Source organism: Aphis gossypii, chromosome 2 (genome assembly GCF_020184175.1).
Source record: "Aphis gossypii isolate Hap1 chromosome 2, ASM2018417v2, whole genome shotgun sequence".
NCBI lineage: Eukaryota > Metazoa > Arthropoda > Insecta > Hemiptera > Aphididae > Aphis > Aphis gossypii.
The window spans coordinates 22,199,053-22,214,689 of NC_065531.1; the positions used below are offsets into that span (position 1 = coordinate 22,199,053).

The following is a 15,637-nucleotide window of genomic DNA, read 5'->3' on the forward strand; positions in this document are numbered from 1 at the left end:
AAAACCAAATTTTAACCACTTTCTCTACTGTACATTATCGTACATTATCAAAATAAATACTTGTCATCCTTTAATTAATCTGTATAGATATTCTAAAACATAGTAGAATATTATTTTTTATAATAATTATTTAGAACCATAATAATTTAAATTATTTAACTTATAAGAGTAATATACAAACAAATTATCATCAAATATTCTTCTATTCTTTTTTTAAGAGCTTATGAATATAAAAGATATATATAACAAAAACTTATATCACATATTATATAATACATCGGTTTTAATAATTATAAAGAACATTGAGAAAATAATAAGTGTTGTGAGTAATATACTTGAAATTGTCGTATTTTCTTAGTATTGTGAGTGTGATTGTAAATGTTGTATTGTATTCAGCTAATTGATATCACTTAAAAATATTTATCATAGTGCTATATCATTTTTTAAAAAAATCAATTTTTTATAATAAAAGTAGGTATTTAATTAGTCTAAATAAAGTAAATTAAAAATCTTTAGTTTATATTGCAGATTAAATTTTTGCCATTCGGTTATTTATAGTTACCTAGTTAACTTGTTAGTTTGTTTTTATAAGACGCTTATTATTTCAGAATATTTATCTAACTATAAATATTGATTTAGTCATGTTTAATATTCTCATACTATTGGTACTCAATAACTTCTATGATTTTCTTTTCTATAAAATGTTTTCTTTCTTTGATATATTTAAATATATAGTATCAAAATAATAATGTACTTGTTTAAGTCAAAGCCAAGAGGTGTGGTGGTAAAGAAAGCTCGAGTATCAAAAATTATCTCTAGAATGATTTATTAACATAACATGTAATGTTTAATTATGATTAAAGTATTTTTTCCTACGTTAGGATGTTGTTTTTTTTCTTAAATTTAATTTAGATATCTACTTAGTCATTTTGAAGTTATAGTTAATTAAATTATATTTAATAAATTGAAAAAAGCCTTCTTAAAATTACGCTATTTGATTATCACATCCAATTATAACCATTAGGAATCAATAAGTAAATTCTATTGCTTGTGCCTACTATTTAAATAGGTACCTACTTTAATATCTAATTTTGTATGTCTTAATATATTTGGATTCAGTTGAATATAGGTACATCGATATTAAAAACTAAAAGGAATATCATATTATATTAAATATTCCGAGGTTTTAATTACGAAAACCTCTATTGTTTAGAGCCACCCTGTTAAATGATCGATTATTATTATATGATTCATAATTATATAACAGTGACCATTCTTAAATCGCTCTAACTATAATTCTATACACTGATCATATATACAGTTATTTGATTGATCAACTTGCGTACCTAATATAATATTATTACAATTTATTTAATTTTTTTATTATTAGTATCTTCTTGAATGACAATGTTGTATGTCTCCTCTATGGTAAGGAGGTGGCGGAGGTGGCGTCGGGGGAAATCCTCCTCTGTCTTGAGAACCTAATGACTGTCTGTCCACTTCAATAATATCTTCGTTGTCTTTCTGGAGGGCTGAAAAACACATGTCTCTATTGGCGCAACAACTTTCCTGATGTCCAACATTGCAAGACGATGATATAACACTAGAGCTATATTTTTTACGGCGAAAAATCTAAAAGAAAAAAAATTTAAATTGATACTTGAAAACAAATTGGATCATTAACATTTGTTACTTTGGTTTTGATTATGTTACGACTGATACGTCTGAACTTTCGGTTCAAAGCCCAGTATATGAATGGATTCCAAAAGCTATTGCTTAGTGCTATCCACGTGATTATGAAGTCTACAGCTGGAGGCATCTATATATACACGGGTAAATATTTAATTAAATACCTATCTCATTTTAGTGGTATGACTGGTATGTCACTAATCAAAATATTAATGCTAATATCATATTATGTATAAAAACAAAAATACGTACTTTTGTGCCAGTACACGCAGTCACAACTTCTTGAATTGTCCAAGGAGTTACGGCTACTATAAAACCTAATGCTACCGCTCCCATAGCCCTGGTTGTTCGTATGCTTTGCCTCAGTTCTTTCGATGCCAATCGATCAGATGCTTCATCGAGAGCGTTCTAAATTAAATCAATTTGCTCAAGCTTATTATTTAATTTTTATCAACTCTCATTGTTGTGGACAGGGGTGGATCCAGAAATATTTAACGGGAGGGGCGTAAAATTGTTTGTGGTTTTAGTTTTCGTCTATATTTTTAACGAAACTGTATGGTATTTTTTTCGGAAAATAGATAAGTATTGTTCACGAAAATCGACACGGTATCAATCATATAATATAATACGTCTACGTACACAGTACACATATTGTTATTGACTTGCCATATATATATTTTATTTTCATGATTTTACAGTAGAAATATTGATTAAAACCACGTATTTCGAAAAATTTTTATCATTCACGATGATGAAACACATCAACGAAAATAGCTATAACACACTTGTTATTACATAATATAATAATATTCTTTTAATTTTGTTATTTTATAATACTTCAGCTATCATGGTCTTACCACCTAATATATGACCTATGTTATGCATATCATATACATATTCATAAATATTATGGGATCCCCTTACTCCCTCTCCCTCGGGATCCGCCTCTGGTTGTAGATTTTATAAGTCTAATCTAAAAAAAATCATTTTCAACTATAATATTGTAATTTGTAATATTATAATTCGTGTATTCGATTTATTTTAAACAGGCGATATTCCTCACTATTTAATTTAACTCAACTATGTTTTTTATTTTTATTTTTATTTTTTCTTATCATTAAAAATTTTTCTGTAACTCTAAGTTCCTTACTACTGATTCAATGTTTATAGACAAAAAACTGCGTACTCAGAAAAAAATTATTGTATTTGATTAATACATTTATACATTCATAGTATAATATTATAATAGTTAGATACTAGTTAGTCATAAAATATTTAAATAATTAGTTATATTTTATGGATTGTTAGAAAAATAATATACTTAATCATTAAATACGCATTTTTTACTTCCCGCCCACTACAGTTTATGGTTGTTGTTAAAATTTTCGTGATGAAATGAATTTAATATAATATTTATAAGAAGTACAAAGTACTACAATAAAATTATTTTGAAACGACTACAAATGGGAAAATATATTGCTAGGGGCTTACGGATTTTATCAACAATTATTACTAAAAGCGTAAACATGTCGTAATACCTGCAATATTAATTAAAATCGGAATCAAGATTTTAATCTAAAATCCAATTAATAAAATAAATAGGCACCGTGATTTTCACTAAAATTTGTTTACCTTAACACAAATTAAAAAACTTATGTTGTTATTTATAATTACCACTTGAAATTTCGGGACCTATCTAATATTTCGAATAGTGACTGTCACATAGTGGTTTATGGCTTAGAAATTCGTAGATATGCATATGCAAATAGTATAATATTAACAAATTATTTGATATTTGGACGAAGGAAAAGGGTGTCCCAATATACCATATACCTATATGAGATAGTACAAAATATATACATTTCAAAGAGTGCCCTTTTATCTTTTTTCAAATCCCGATTATGGCTCGTATAAAACATATGGGTAGAAATGCTGTTTTCGGTGGTTATTAAAACTAAATAAGCATCTTTATTGCGTCTATTTATTTTTATGGAAATAAAATATAGTGAATTCACACCAGCTAACAATATTCGGCCCAAATATTCGAACATAATTAAGTTTTCATACGAAATTCGATTCATTATTTTATACTTCACATCCACTCATATAAGTCATATCCAAGTATATTTAAATTATAAGCAATTTTAAAACAGTGTTGACCATTCTTTACTATAATATTATTCTATTGTTAATTTTTTCCAGCTGCAACTTGTTTGCACTCAACGGTCAACGACATTTATGTATATTATATAGAGTACCTATAATTCATTATGTCACGAACTGCAGTACAAATTATCAAATATTCAATAGTAATATAATATTATAACCTTTTGAGTAGATTCTAATATCATTTTGTCTTTTCCATACTTTCCTTTTTTTAGTATAGCTTTAGTAGTATGGTTCAGTACAGTGGTGACTATAGTGCAGGTGTGGCCAAACCGCGGCTCGCGTCATAAACTTTTGCGGCTCGCGTCTTATTGTAACATTTTTACAAAAAAATTTTTTTAATATGAATTTATGTGTATTATGTTATTGTGTATACATATTTTGGCTCTTCCATATTTATTAAATATTTGGAGGCTCGCAAGTTTCTCTTGCTATAGTGTGTAAGATGTTTGATCTATTGTAGACATATTATGTCAGTATGACGTATTTTCAGTGAATTCTTTAATATTTATTTAGACATTTTTAATATTTTTGAAACACGGCTAGAAAAATGATATTTTAATATAGGTAGGTAATTATAAATTTAGTGAATATTGTATTTTGAAAAGGGGGAATTAAAATTTTAGATGTACTAATAACAAATGATCTGAAAGTGTTATTATTTATAAATTAAACAAAATTATAAAAGTATCAATCACTTAATACTAAGAGTATAACACCTGTCACCTGCTTGAAACAGACAGTCCTATAAATCTGTTAAAGTGAGAAGGAACTAAGTGCGCAAAGCGTTCTAATACTATTTTTATAGGGGTTAGCCAAAATATAGATGTGTGCGCAATCGAGTTGTAAAAAAAGTAAATGTGCGCAAATTAATTGTAGCTATAAGTACCAATCATATTATTTTAGTTGACGAGGTCCACTATACACTTATATATCAGACTATTGTATGTTAGATACCCATTATCGTTGGTATAATGTTACCTAGGCTAAAAGTTAAGCTACATTTAAAAAAATGTAACTCGAGTTTTGTTTAAATAAAATATATTATTTAACTTAATCAGTAAACTGTCTACAATTATTTACTCTACATTCCCTGTAGATGGTAAACATCACACGTCCCTTGTTGATCGAACGGCACGTAAATATTTCATAACCAAAAAGCAAATGTTTCGTGGCTAATAAAAACAATACCAAACATTGTCTGATTTTTAACGTAAACATTGATTTTATCGTATTTTAAATTGCACATTCAAAATTCAATATTGGACAATAACTATATGCCATAACGTTTACGATTTACCCATAACTATACCACCTGGGACCTGCGTCTTTATATTAATATTATAATATTATAATAAGTACCTTTCCGGCGCTATTTGGTAACATTGGTTGCACTAGAACGGCACATATGTTGATTTGTTGCCTGTGTCGGAGCCTGTCCACGTGCAATGCTGACCCGTAGAAATACATGAGTGCCATCGTAGTGGGGAAGTAAAACAGGCAGGCGGCCAATATTCGTAAACTCGGCCTTTGGTAAAACGGCTCGCACGCCATTAATCCATTGCCGTTATAGAAATATCCACCTCGGCGGATTACCGCCGCACCGAATGCAGTTAACGAACCCACTAGAGTCAAACTCAACACCAACATACAGCCCTGTAAGAACAAAAGTCGAGTTATTGGCAATAAGTGGCATTGTGGTAACATTTTAATTTTTCAATTAAATTCTGAGATACAATAATGTGTGTACAATAATTAATGTGGTTAGGTATACAAATGGTACGCAATACCTAATTAATACGTAAGTACTAATAACAAGTAGATTATAAGTAGTTATTTTGAATTAAAAATATTCAGTTGAGAAGTAATATATTTAAATAAGAATTTGTACTTAATATTTTTTAACAACTCGACGTGTACATCCTATAAACTGAGTTATTGTTATTATTTATCTTATGGAGGTGAATAACTGCGTACCTATACTGTATAATTAACAGGCTTCGTGACTGTCGTATTTTTTTTTATTTTATTTAAAAACGATACTCAATTTTAATTTTCGAAAGATATTCAAACACTCCATGACAAGTACTTATGAGGAAATAACTGAACAAGATTTTTTATTTTCGTTCTTTGATTTTTTTTTTTATACAATACATAAGATTATACATTATAACCGCACATTTATAAAAAAAATTCTCCAGCCTGTTCCATATGAAAGAAATTTTTTAGAATGAAAATCGCAGTTATTGTCATGAGTTCATGACGTATTATTGAAACCATTTTATTATAAGTTGAGTGAAAAATAAATGATTTTTTTGTTATTAGAAAATATAAATTGTTTACATGATGTCTATGAGTGCACAAAATATATAATAGTATACGTATATTTACATTTATTATAATCAAATACAAAGCTGAATATTTATACTATAATGATCATTTACGACGTAAAAGTACCAAGCTCTAACATAATGATATGGTCAACGGCTGATTGCATAAGTAATTGCTTATATAAAATGTTCCTTCATGAGTCTATAGAAGTCGCCAAGTCCTATAGGATAAATTTCTTTCTTGGATTTTCCTTAGATTCAACACACTTGAAATACATTAGAGTATGAAACTACCATTCTAATTTTTCATCAGGTACTTACGAGATTTTAATCATATGGCTGGGAATTTTGATTGTACTCTTATAGTCAAAATGCACAATACTATTGCTATTGGAATTTCGTACCTTTTCTAATTCTAAACTCAATTATTTTTATTTCAAGATCAGAACTCGATGTCGACTGACCAATTCTTAAACCTTAGAAGCGAAATTAGAAAGATTATATCTCAAAAGTCTAAAGTCCAATTTTCAATTTATATAAACGTATTTCTTTCAATGTTTTTATAAAAGTTAGAAATAAAAAAAATGTCTTTCTCGCTTCAATAAGAATCTAAAGTAAGTGCCTACAACTGAATACCAAATGGTAAATAAAAACAAATGATATATTAGTGCATATTTATTTATTTTTCTATACATTTTGAAAAATTTATTTTAAAATCAACCAGTAACAAAACGTAACTGAATTTATTCACGCTTAACGTTTAAATTTTAAAACATACGTTTTAGTGTTTTATTGATATTTTTTACAAAAAGATTGATGTATAATTAAACATTATTACCTAGGTGACTTGGTTTGAAATGGCCAAATTGTATTTTTTTTTTAATTAAACATTAATAGAAATAATTGTTGTTGAACATTCAACATTGTGCGTGTGAATGTGTGTTGGATAAACAAAAAAAAAAAATTAAAATTAAAACGATGATTAAATATTTATAGCAATGGTAATGATAATATAGGGGCTGTAGACCCTATAAAATATATTATTTTTTTTGCTTAATATTTTTTTTTCAAAAATATTCGTGAAAAAAACTTATTAGATATTTGATAGCTTTTGCCCTGATGAATACAGAGTATAGACTTATCTCAACACGAGACTGAACTGAATTTAATTAGACAAAACGTTTGCCTTCAAATTTTATTGAATGTAAATTAATGATAATTCACTTCTAATACAAAATATACGTATAAGTAGAAGATATTTTGTATTAGATAACTCTAATGGTCAAATAATATATTGGCATTTATGCATTCTAATTAATGAAAACTACTTGGATGATTATTGATTGTTATGTAAAATACTTGATTTGTAGTTGTAACTATGATTTATTTGTTTACCACAAGATTAGAACACTAATATATGAATACAACGGAAAATTGACTTAATCTTATTTTACAAACTGAAATAATTATTATTTCACAATATTGATTTTACTAGATTTGGATTTGTTTTACGAAGGCTACCTAATAAAACTATTAACTTATTATTAAATATGATATCTATAAAAGTACAATATAGAATATATTTACATACATTTTGGGTTTTTAGAATATTTTTTAGTTAATTATATTCATTAATAATTAAAAGAATATTAAAAATAACAAATTTAAAGATTTATGCTTTATTAAATAATAAAGAACTTCTACTAATCTACCTAACCTATTTATATAAATTATGTTAATATTTTTCTATTAAACTTTAAAAAAAATAGTATAGTTATACTTATTAGTATAACTATAAATGAATTTTTTTTGATAAACGTACATATTTTAAATTTAAACGTTATTACTTATTACTTATTACATAATATGCGTATTAGGTATATTCTTTAAACTTTTATACATTATTTAAATACAAAATATATCTATCTACTTATTATAAAAATATATTTTTACAATCAATATCTACCTATTTTTTCTTATATGTAATAGGTATCCTTATATTTAATTGATGTCATCAAAATTGTTTAATAATATTATTTTAATTATTGTTTTAGTTGAATAATTTTTAATTTACATGTGTTATTAGAGTTTCAACATAAGCTATATCATTAAATATCTTACAACATTGGACTTAGACTTACGTTACAACCCTTAGCTAAGGAGTGATCCACCCATCTATCTCACCTTCTTGTTTAATTAATTATAATAGTAATTTTTTCTTATAAAATTTTTATATTAACCAAATTAATATAATATATAGCAATAAAGAGTGTTTCATGTAAAATTATAATTTATTTATCACATAAATGTATCTTATGGATATAGAAAACTACTGAATTATAATGATAAAATAAAGGTGTATTTACGTATTTCATATTTCTAAATACTTGAAAATTTTTTGATTTTATGAATTTTCTATAATTCCTTTTTTATATTCATGAATCGCATAAAGAATATTTTTATTATTTTTTTAATATTATATTTTGTTCTCAGTCTCATGTATAGGTTACATTGCGAAAACACATCACGTAGACCGATCATAAATTATTAGGAAACGATTTTAGAGCTAAAATACTAGTAGATACAAAACGATAAATAATATTTCGAACATATTATTGTATGCTTTTTTTTCTATATTTAGTCATTCATAAAAATGTTGAAACATTAAAAAATGTTATGTTATTGAACATGTTTTTTTATAATTCAATGTTCTGTGCCATAATAATTATTATATTATATTTATAGTGAATTACAAAGACCATTTACATTTTTTTTTTATACTGCATAATATATTTTATCCAAAATATTAAAGATTAAATATTAGTTGTGACAGTTTATGAAAATGAATGAATTTGCTTCTCCATCAGCATTTTTCAGGAACGTTATTATATAGGTAGTATACTGCACGTATCATAACATGGTTAAAGTGTACACGAAACAGTGAACACGTTCTATGGATGCTTTAATGATAGCACCGACTTTGGCCTGACCTTTCAATTAAGTTTAATGTTGTGAATGATACCTTTTCCTAATATTGTTGTCACTACCATACGTTTAGGCCGATGAGAATTTTCAATTGAAACTTTATAAATGTTAATTTCCTTTACCTACTCAAAGTGCACAGATAGGAATTCAAGAATCTAACGTAGACCACTAAACTATTTCTTAAGTCGAAATGGAAAATGTATTACTCATAAGTTATAACCCAGCTATTTGAATATTTCATCAAGATATTTTCAGGAAAAACTAGTAATATACATATGATGTGAATCGGAAATAGAAATTTAAATGACGTTTGAACTTAGAGGAAATTACACTCTATATAGCTTATACAGCTAGTATAAAAACAGGAACAAAAAAACTACAGTTAAAAGTAGGTGTATGCAATTTATTTTCTTAGTTTAAAATACATTTTTTAGATATAAACGGTGAACATTGATTAACTGTAACATAATTATTATATTATTATAAATTTATTGAAAAGAATTATTTGAAATCTGACATAAAAATATGTTTTTTTTTTTTAAATAATATTTGTATTGTAAAATCTGTTGAGTACATATTTTATATAAATGACAAATGCACTAGGTAACCAGATAACCTATATAGTTAGCTTAACTTAATTCGGTTCTCACGATAAGAAATTATTATGTAATTGATCGGTTGACCGCAAAGAATCTTACAAATATGAAATAATTTATTAATACTAAAAGCGAATTATACAAAAGTACATAAACATTTGACATATTAATATAAAATGTAATATAAATACAAATTATGTGGATCGGGAAAATAATGAAAAAAAGTAATATTAATAATATTTTGTTGGTGTAAATAAGCACAATTAATGTTGTTTAATACTTTATTTTACTTAGTTATTGTTTCGAAACGAATAATAAATATTTTTTACTTTCATTTTACTCAATTTTTGTTCACACGAATAAACATTAAATATCTATGTGTTTTGAAGCTTATGAACCATTTATTTGAGTTTTATTGTTATTCATCATAAAATTTATAAATATGAGTACATGCATAGAGGGACCTATGTATCGAAAATACGAGAGACTGAATATAAATGTATCTTTTACGAATTGTAAATAGAAATTATTCATCGATTTCAAATATTCCAAAGCGTACTTAAATTTTATTATATGTTTTTATTTGTTTGATATTATCAGTTATGTTTATGATTTAATTTTGAATAACCTGTAAATGAATTGATGTTCATAGAACACATATTTTAATAATTTTAAATTTTGTAGATATGTGAGTTGCATTGAAATATGTACATAATATATAATGTCGATTTTTGTTAAAATTTAACAAAGTTATTTAATTACTGTTTTCATAAGTATCTACACATTTTAGGTTCTAGGAAGATATGAAAAGTTTGAGAGTTTTTAAATTCAATGTTTTTAAACTCGAGAGAGCTGGTTTTAGAGTTGGTAGTGGAAACATTAAAATTTACTTATTTATAATTTAAAATGTGTAATGTTTATACTTGTAATAAGGTTTACAATATACATACGTGTATTAAATTTCATAAATAATTACTTTCGTTATTCGCCTGAAGTATATAGAGACTTTTAAAAACAGTACTCACTATTCATTCAGTATTTATATCGAAAAGACGGTTCCACGCATAAAAAATCCAGAAGAGCTTACTTCCGTATGTATAGACAATATACATATAATATTAAACAGTGAAGACATCGAAATATGTCCATTGAAGATGGAAAAAATGTTGTCCATACAATACCAGAATTGTTGTTTTTTTATGTTCTAAGTTATTTTTTAATACAAACAGTAAACGTATGATTATTTTTACTAAGTATAGTAGAACGACATTTGTAAATTATTATATTTTTTATAAGTTATTCGCGTCCTGGGGTTTTGGAAAAGAACAATGTATAGATAATAATTTATTAGAGATAACAAGTTAAATTTTTGTGACAAAATAATTTTATGTTCAAAGTTCATCAACGTATATCGTAGACGCAAATATAATGGTAATTATTGGTGATTTTAGAATTATGTACAGATTTAAATTAATGTATTAATTAATTATACCTTCCGTATTTGTTATTGTTGGTAGGTACATTAAAGATAGTTTTACATTTTTGGAATACAAATGGGTAGTTATGTATATTTTTTAGAAAAAATTTTGTTAATAAACAAATTTATAAGTAATTTATCGAGTCTTACAAATACAATTGTGGAAGATACTGGTATATCAACAATATAGTATACTTGTGTTTAAGTGTATACTCATACTGTATAACTATAGTGTGCATTTATAACTAGTGATGATGAGAATTAAAAAAATGATGCTACCTTATTTTATTTTTTAAGTATAAACTTGTTTGTTCATATATTGTAAATACTATATACTATATAGTATTTATATTTTATATTGTAAATAATGGTGTATTTTATTTATTACAATTTAATAAGTTGGTGTTGTGAATATTAATGGGCATAATATTCGAATATTATATATCTTGGTTTACTTAAATAATAAGACATTAGAAGACTTTTAAATTTGTCGTACACGACTATAGTAGATATTTATTGGGAACTTACTCAGTAGGTACTCACAATAATGATAATGGAACGCGTACGTTTATAGTATTATCTCGATGTAACGTTACAATTAGAGGCTGTGTTATTGCACAAACAAAATTGTTATATCTGTCTTGTGTAAACAAGTAAACATTTATTTTGGTGTTTGAAGTATATCTATTATATATGTAATTGTTTAAGACTTTATAAGCTTTTTATATCTATTTCTGTAAATATGAATCAGTAATTATTTCTATATAATTTTAGAACCATTCAACCATATGAATTATGTGATGCGCAATTAGCAAAATTATATACCTAACACTGTTTTATCGTTCATAGTCCAAGATGCACGTAATACATTATTTAGCTGTGAAATTTCAAATTTTTTATTATTTTTGGTTAAAGTTACCCTTATCAACACTACAAACAACACCGAATATCTGCACTTACATTTATATTTTCCATCTTTTTCATTATAAAAAATTCATAACTTACTTTTTTACTCGAATGTTTGTGATATTTATCTGGGTGCAACATACATGTGTATCTGTCGACTGCCATGAACACTAATATCATAGCATTTTGTTGCGGCAAAGCTGCCCTTAAAAGAGCCTGAAAACATGACAATAAAAATTAATAAAACAACTTTAATTTGTTAAGTAACTTGTTTAATTTATTTATCAATATAGGTCATATCGATCAAAAGAATGTGGTGCTAAAATAAAGTGTCTGATTATGTTTATATAATATTTTATATGTAGTATAAAAAAGATAATTTTTTCAAGAACGTACGTTCTTCAGAATAGCATTATTTCACATGTTTTTAAAACCTGCCAGTGAAGGGTTAACGTTTTTAGTTTTAATAGTACACAAGAGTATACTTTATTTTTGTATTCTTTTATTATTTACACTTTTTTGTAAGTGCTTGTATTAGCAAATTTAAAATAATGTTTCATCATTTACGTGTGAATATTTTAATAACACGCAATATGTTTTGTATTTTACATTAAATATTACGTAATCACAGTGTTATCGATATTTTTGGTTAAAATTTATTCTGTTAAGATATTTCAATTTTCTAGAAGTATCAAGATATACATACAATTATCTCCTTGAAAGACGTTTGAATAGAATTATTATTATGTCACTTGATTAAAAATCTATACAGACTTTTGTTCAATGGGTAGTGTACCTACTACCTACATTTAATTTAAAATAAAAATAATGAAGAACTATATTTAAAAAATACTCACTATTGTACAACTTATATAATATAATACAAGATTAACAAGTAGGTACATCAAAAATAAATTTTAATTAAAAATAAATAAGGCTGTTTAAAACTAAAAATTGGCATATTGTAAATGATATTTTTTTAAATTTTTAAAATTAATTAAAGCGTGTTTACAAATATTACAAAACACTTAGTTTTAATTGTCTGTATGTTCATATGAAAGGTCTAAAAATTGCAATGTACAATATAAAATATACATCTGTGTTTAACGCTTAGATTAGTTAAGCTAAATTTAAAATCTAGCCAATTAAGTTCGCAAAAAACCAGTTTAATGCAGATGCAAACATCATGATTTCTACAATAATTTAGTTTTAATATGATAAGAGAATTTTTTTAAAAAAATTGTATAGGTTTAATGACCGATAAGACGTTTTAATTAAAAGTAAAATAAGATATAAGTACTCAATAATTTCAAAAAGAAGTGTGGTTTTTTAGCGTATTAATTGATATCTGCAAAAAAAGTCATAAAACAACGAAGCTGTTTGTTTTTGATGTTTATATTATATCAATTAAGAAACATTATGTATACACTTCACAAGGTTAAGTTATAGTTCGTACGTTTAAAAGTTTAATAATATCTTTTAGCTTTTATGATACGTATTACTTCTTATACTGCAATATTGTGGTGTAACAACTTTTATATACAACCCAACTTTAGGTGGATTATGAGTCTTCGTTAAACCGATTTACCTCTCATGTATTTTATAATTATATTATACGTATAATATTATATACGGATCTTGTAAATTAACGTACAGACAGTAATACATCGTCTTTAAATCGTTTGAAATAAATACTGTGCAGAACGAGCGTGTATAATTTATTATTTATCATATTATTATTATTATTATTTAGAGTTGAGTTTTAAAAATTGTATTTTTGAAGATTGCAGTTAAAGGAACGCGAAAAGGACGGCTCGTCAAAATGATACATTAGAAAACTGTTTATATAAATAACACGTATATTATATACATAAAACACGTATACTTATATATATATACATAGATATAGTATATACCTTAGCGCTGTGCAAATAATATGATAAAAGTACTATATTTATAATATGTACAACGCTGCGGGACTGGACGCGGGGGCGGCGATGGTGGTGCGGTATGGTCTCGATGAATCATGTCAAAGCCGTGAATACTCAAAAGCAATCTACTCCGACCGGTGTTGAATTTTAAAAGGCCGGTCTGCAAGAGTGATTACCCGATTAACTGCTAAACGGAACACGCGAGACGCCGAAATAACGTTGAATAAGCGGGTTATAGGTGCGAATAATAATAATAATAATAATAATAAAAAAAAAAAGAAAACTTTTTTTTTTTTTTTAAACTTTCAGGAGAATCAATTGTACCTATATGTACATTGAGAGTATTATTATGAGTATTCGTTAGTGTTAGTTTCGTCCGGACAACGAGCTGAATGTTAAACAGCTATTATTGTTACACTACTTCGGACATGTATTTCTCACGTCGTCGTCGTCGTTTCTGTCTTCGTCTCAATCTTCCCGATGACGTGCTGCGCTCGCGCGTATCGGCCGAGTCTGCACGCGCGAGCGGTTTTCCATTCCGATCACGGTCCGTCTGGCAAATTAATATAGACTCAAGTGTCCATATCTATATAATGCGCATCGTGAATAGACCCTGTGTCACTGTACGTTCTCAGGACTATATATATTATGTACAGCTAGCGTACGGTGAAAATCTGTTGAATTTGAAAACGGCTCATAATTTATATTATTTTTCCTACATGTATAATAAACTGTATATCGACATGTCAGAAGACATTTTTATACCATACGTACGGATAATAGTCCTTAAAAGCGGTTCGTTCTACAAAAATATAAAATAGTATATTGGTCGTAATATTTTGAAATATATTATATTTGGATCGTTTTTAGAAATGATTTATGTTGATAAATTAATATTAATCACTAACATTTTTCAATAACCATACATCCCCTATTAATCTTTCGAACCCATTAACTTTGATCTATTATTATTCTTAGTACACGATTTAAAATAAATCAAAAACTACTCGTATGAAATTTGATTTTGATGCTTCAAGATATTTAGAAAAATTATCCATTGAATTTTTATTTTTAGTAGAAAAGAGGAGTTGTAATTTTAAAAATAGAAGTTTCCATATCCATGACATACTTGGACACTTCTTAAGTAGCACAAAAGTTCTCAATAATCAAAATTTGGAAAACTGTATTATTAAAGAAGAAAATAAGGATAAGTTGCTGAATGAATCATCGTGTTTATGTTAACGAAACTGTTGAAAATTTAGGAAATAACTGTACAAATTTTATAATAATATCTTAACTAACTTGAGCTGTTAGCTAATGACTAAAATGTGTCTTCTATTAAGTACATAAAACACATTGTCATTTAGTTTATTAGGAATATTGTTATAATTAAAAATTTTACCTAGGAATTATGTAAATTAAACTATTGTATGGCGTATGCAACGTTATACAACAAGTTTAATGGACGATTCTTAACGATCGCTATACTATTATTGTATCTTCAATGAGATAGCGATACTGGGAATCGTTTCACGTGTATGGCATATTTGCACGTAT

General features: G+C 26.3%; 1 protein-coding gene across 3 annotated transcripts in view; it reads right to left on the reverse strand.

Moving 5' to 3' along the window:
- Window positions 1-289: 289 nt before the first annotated feature.
- Window positions 290-15,637, reverse strand: part of LOC114124352 (trace amine-associated receptor 1) — a 53,907-nt gene continuing 38,559 nt past the window's right edge. For all 3 annotated transcript variants that reach the window (XM_050201775.1, XM_050201774.1, XM_050201776.1), the window contains 5 exons: window positions 12,249-12,365; window positions 5,218-5,511; window positions 1,942-2,097; window positions 1,694-1,819; window positions 290-1,632 (listed from right to left, as the gene is read on the reverse strand). In XM_050201775.1, coding sequence (XP_050057732.1) covers window positions 1,387-1,632; window positions 1,694-1,819; window positions 1,942-2,097; window positions 5,218-5,511; window positions 12,249-12,365 — 939 coding nt within the window. In that variant the 3' untranslated portion in view covers window positions 290-1,386. The remainder of the gene's footprint in view (window positions 1,633-1,693; window positions 1,820-1,941; window positions 2,098-5,217; window positions 5,512-12,248; window positions 12,366-15,637) is intronic.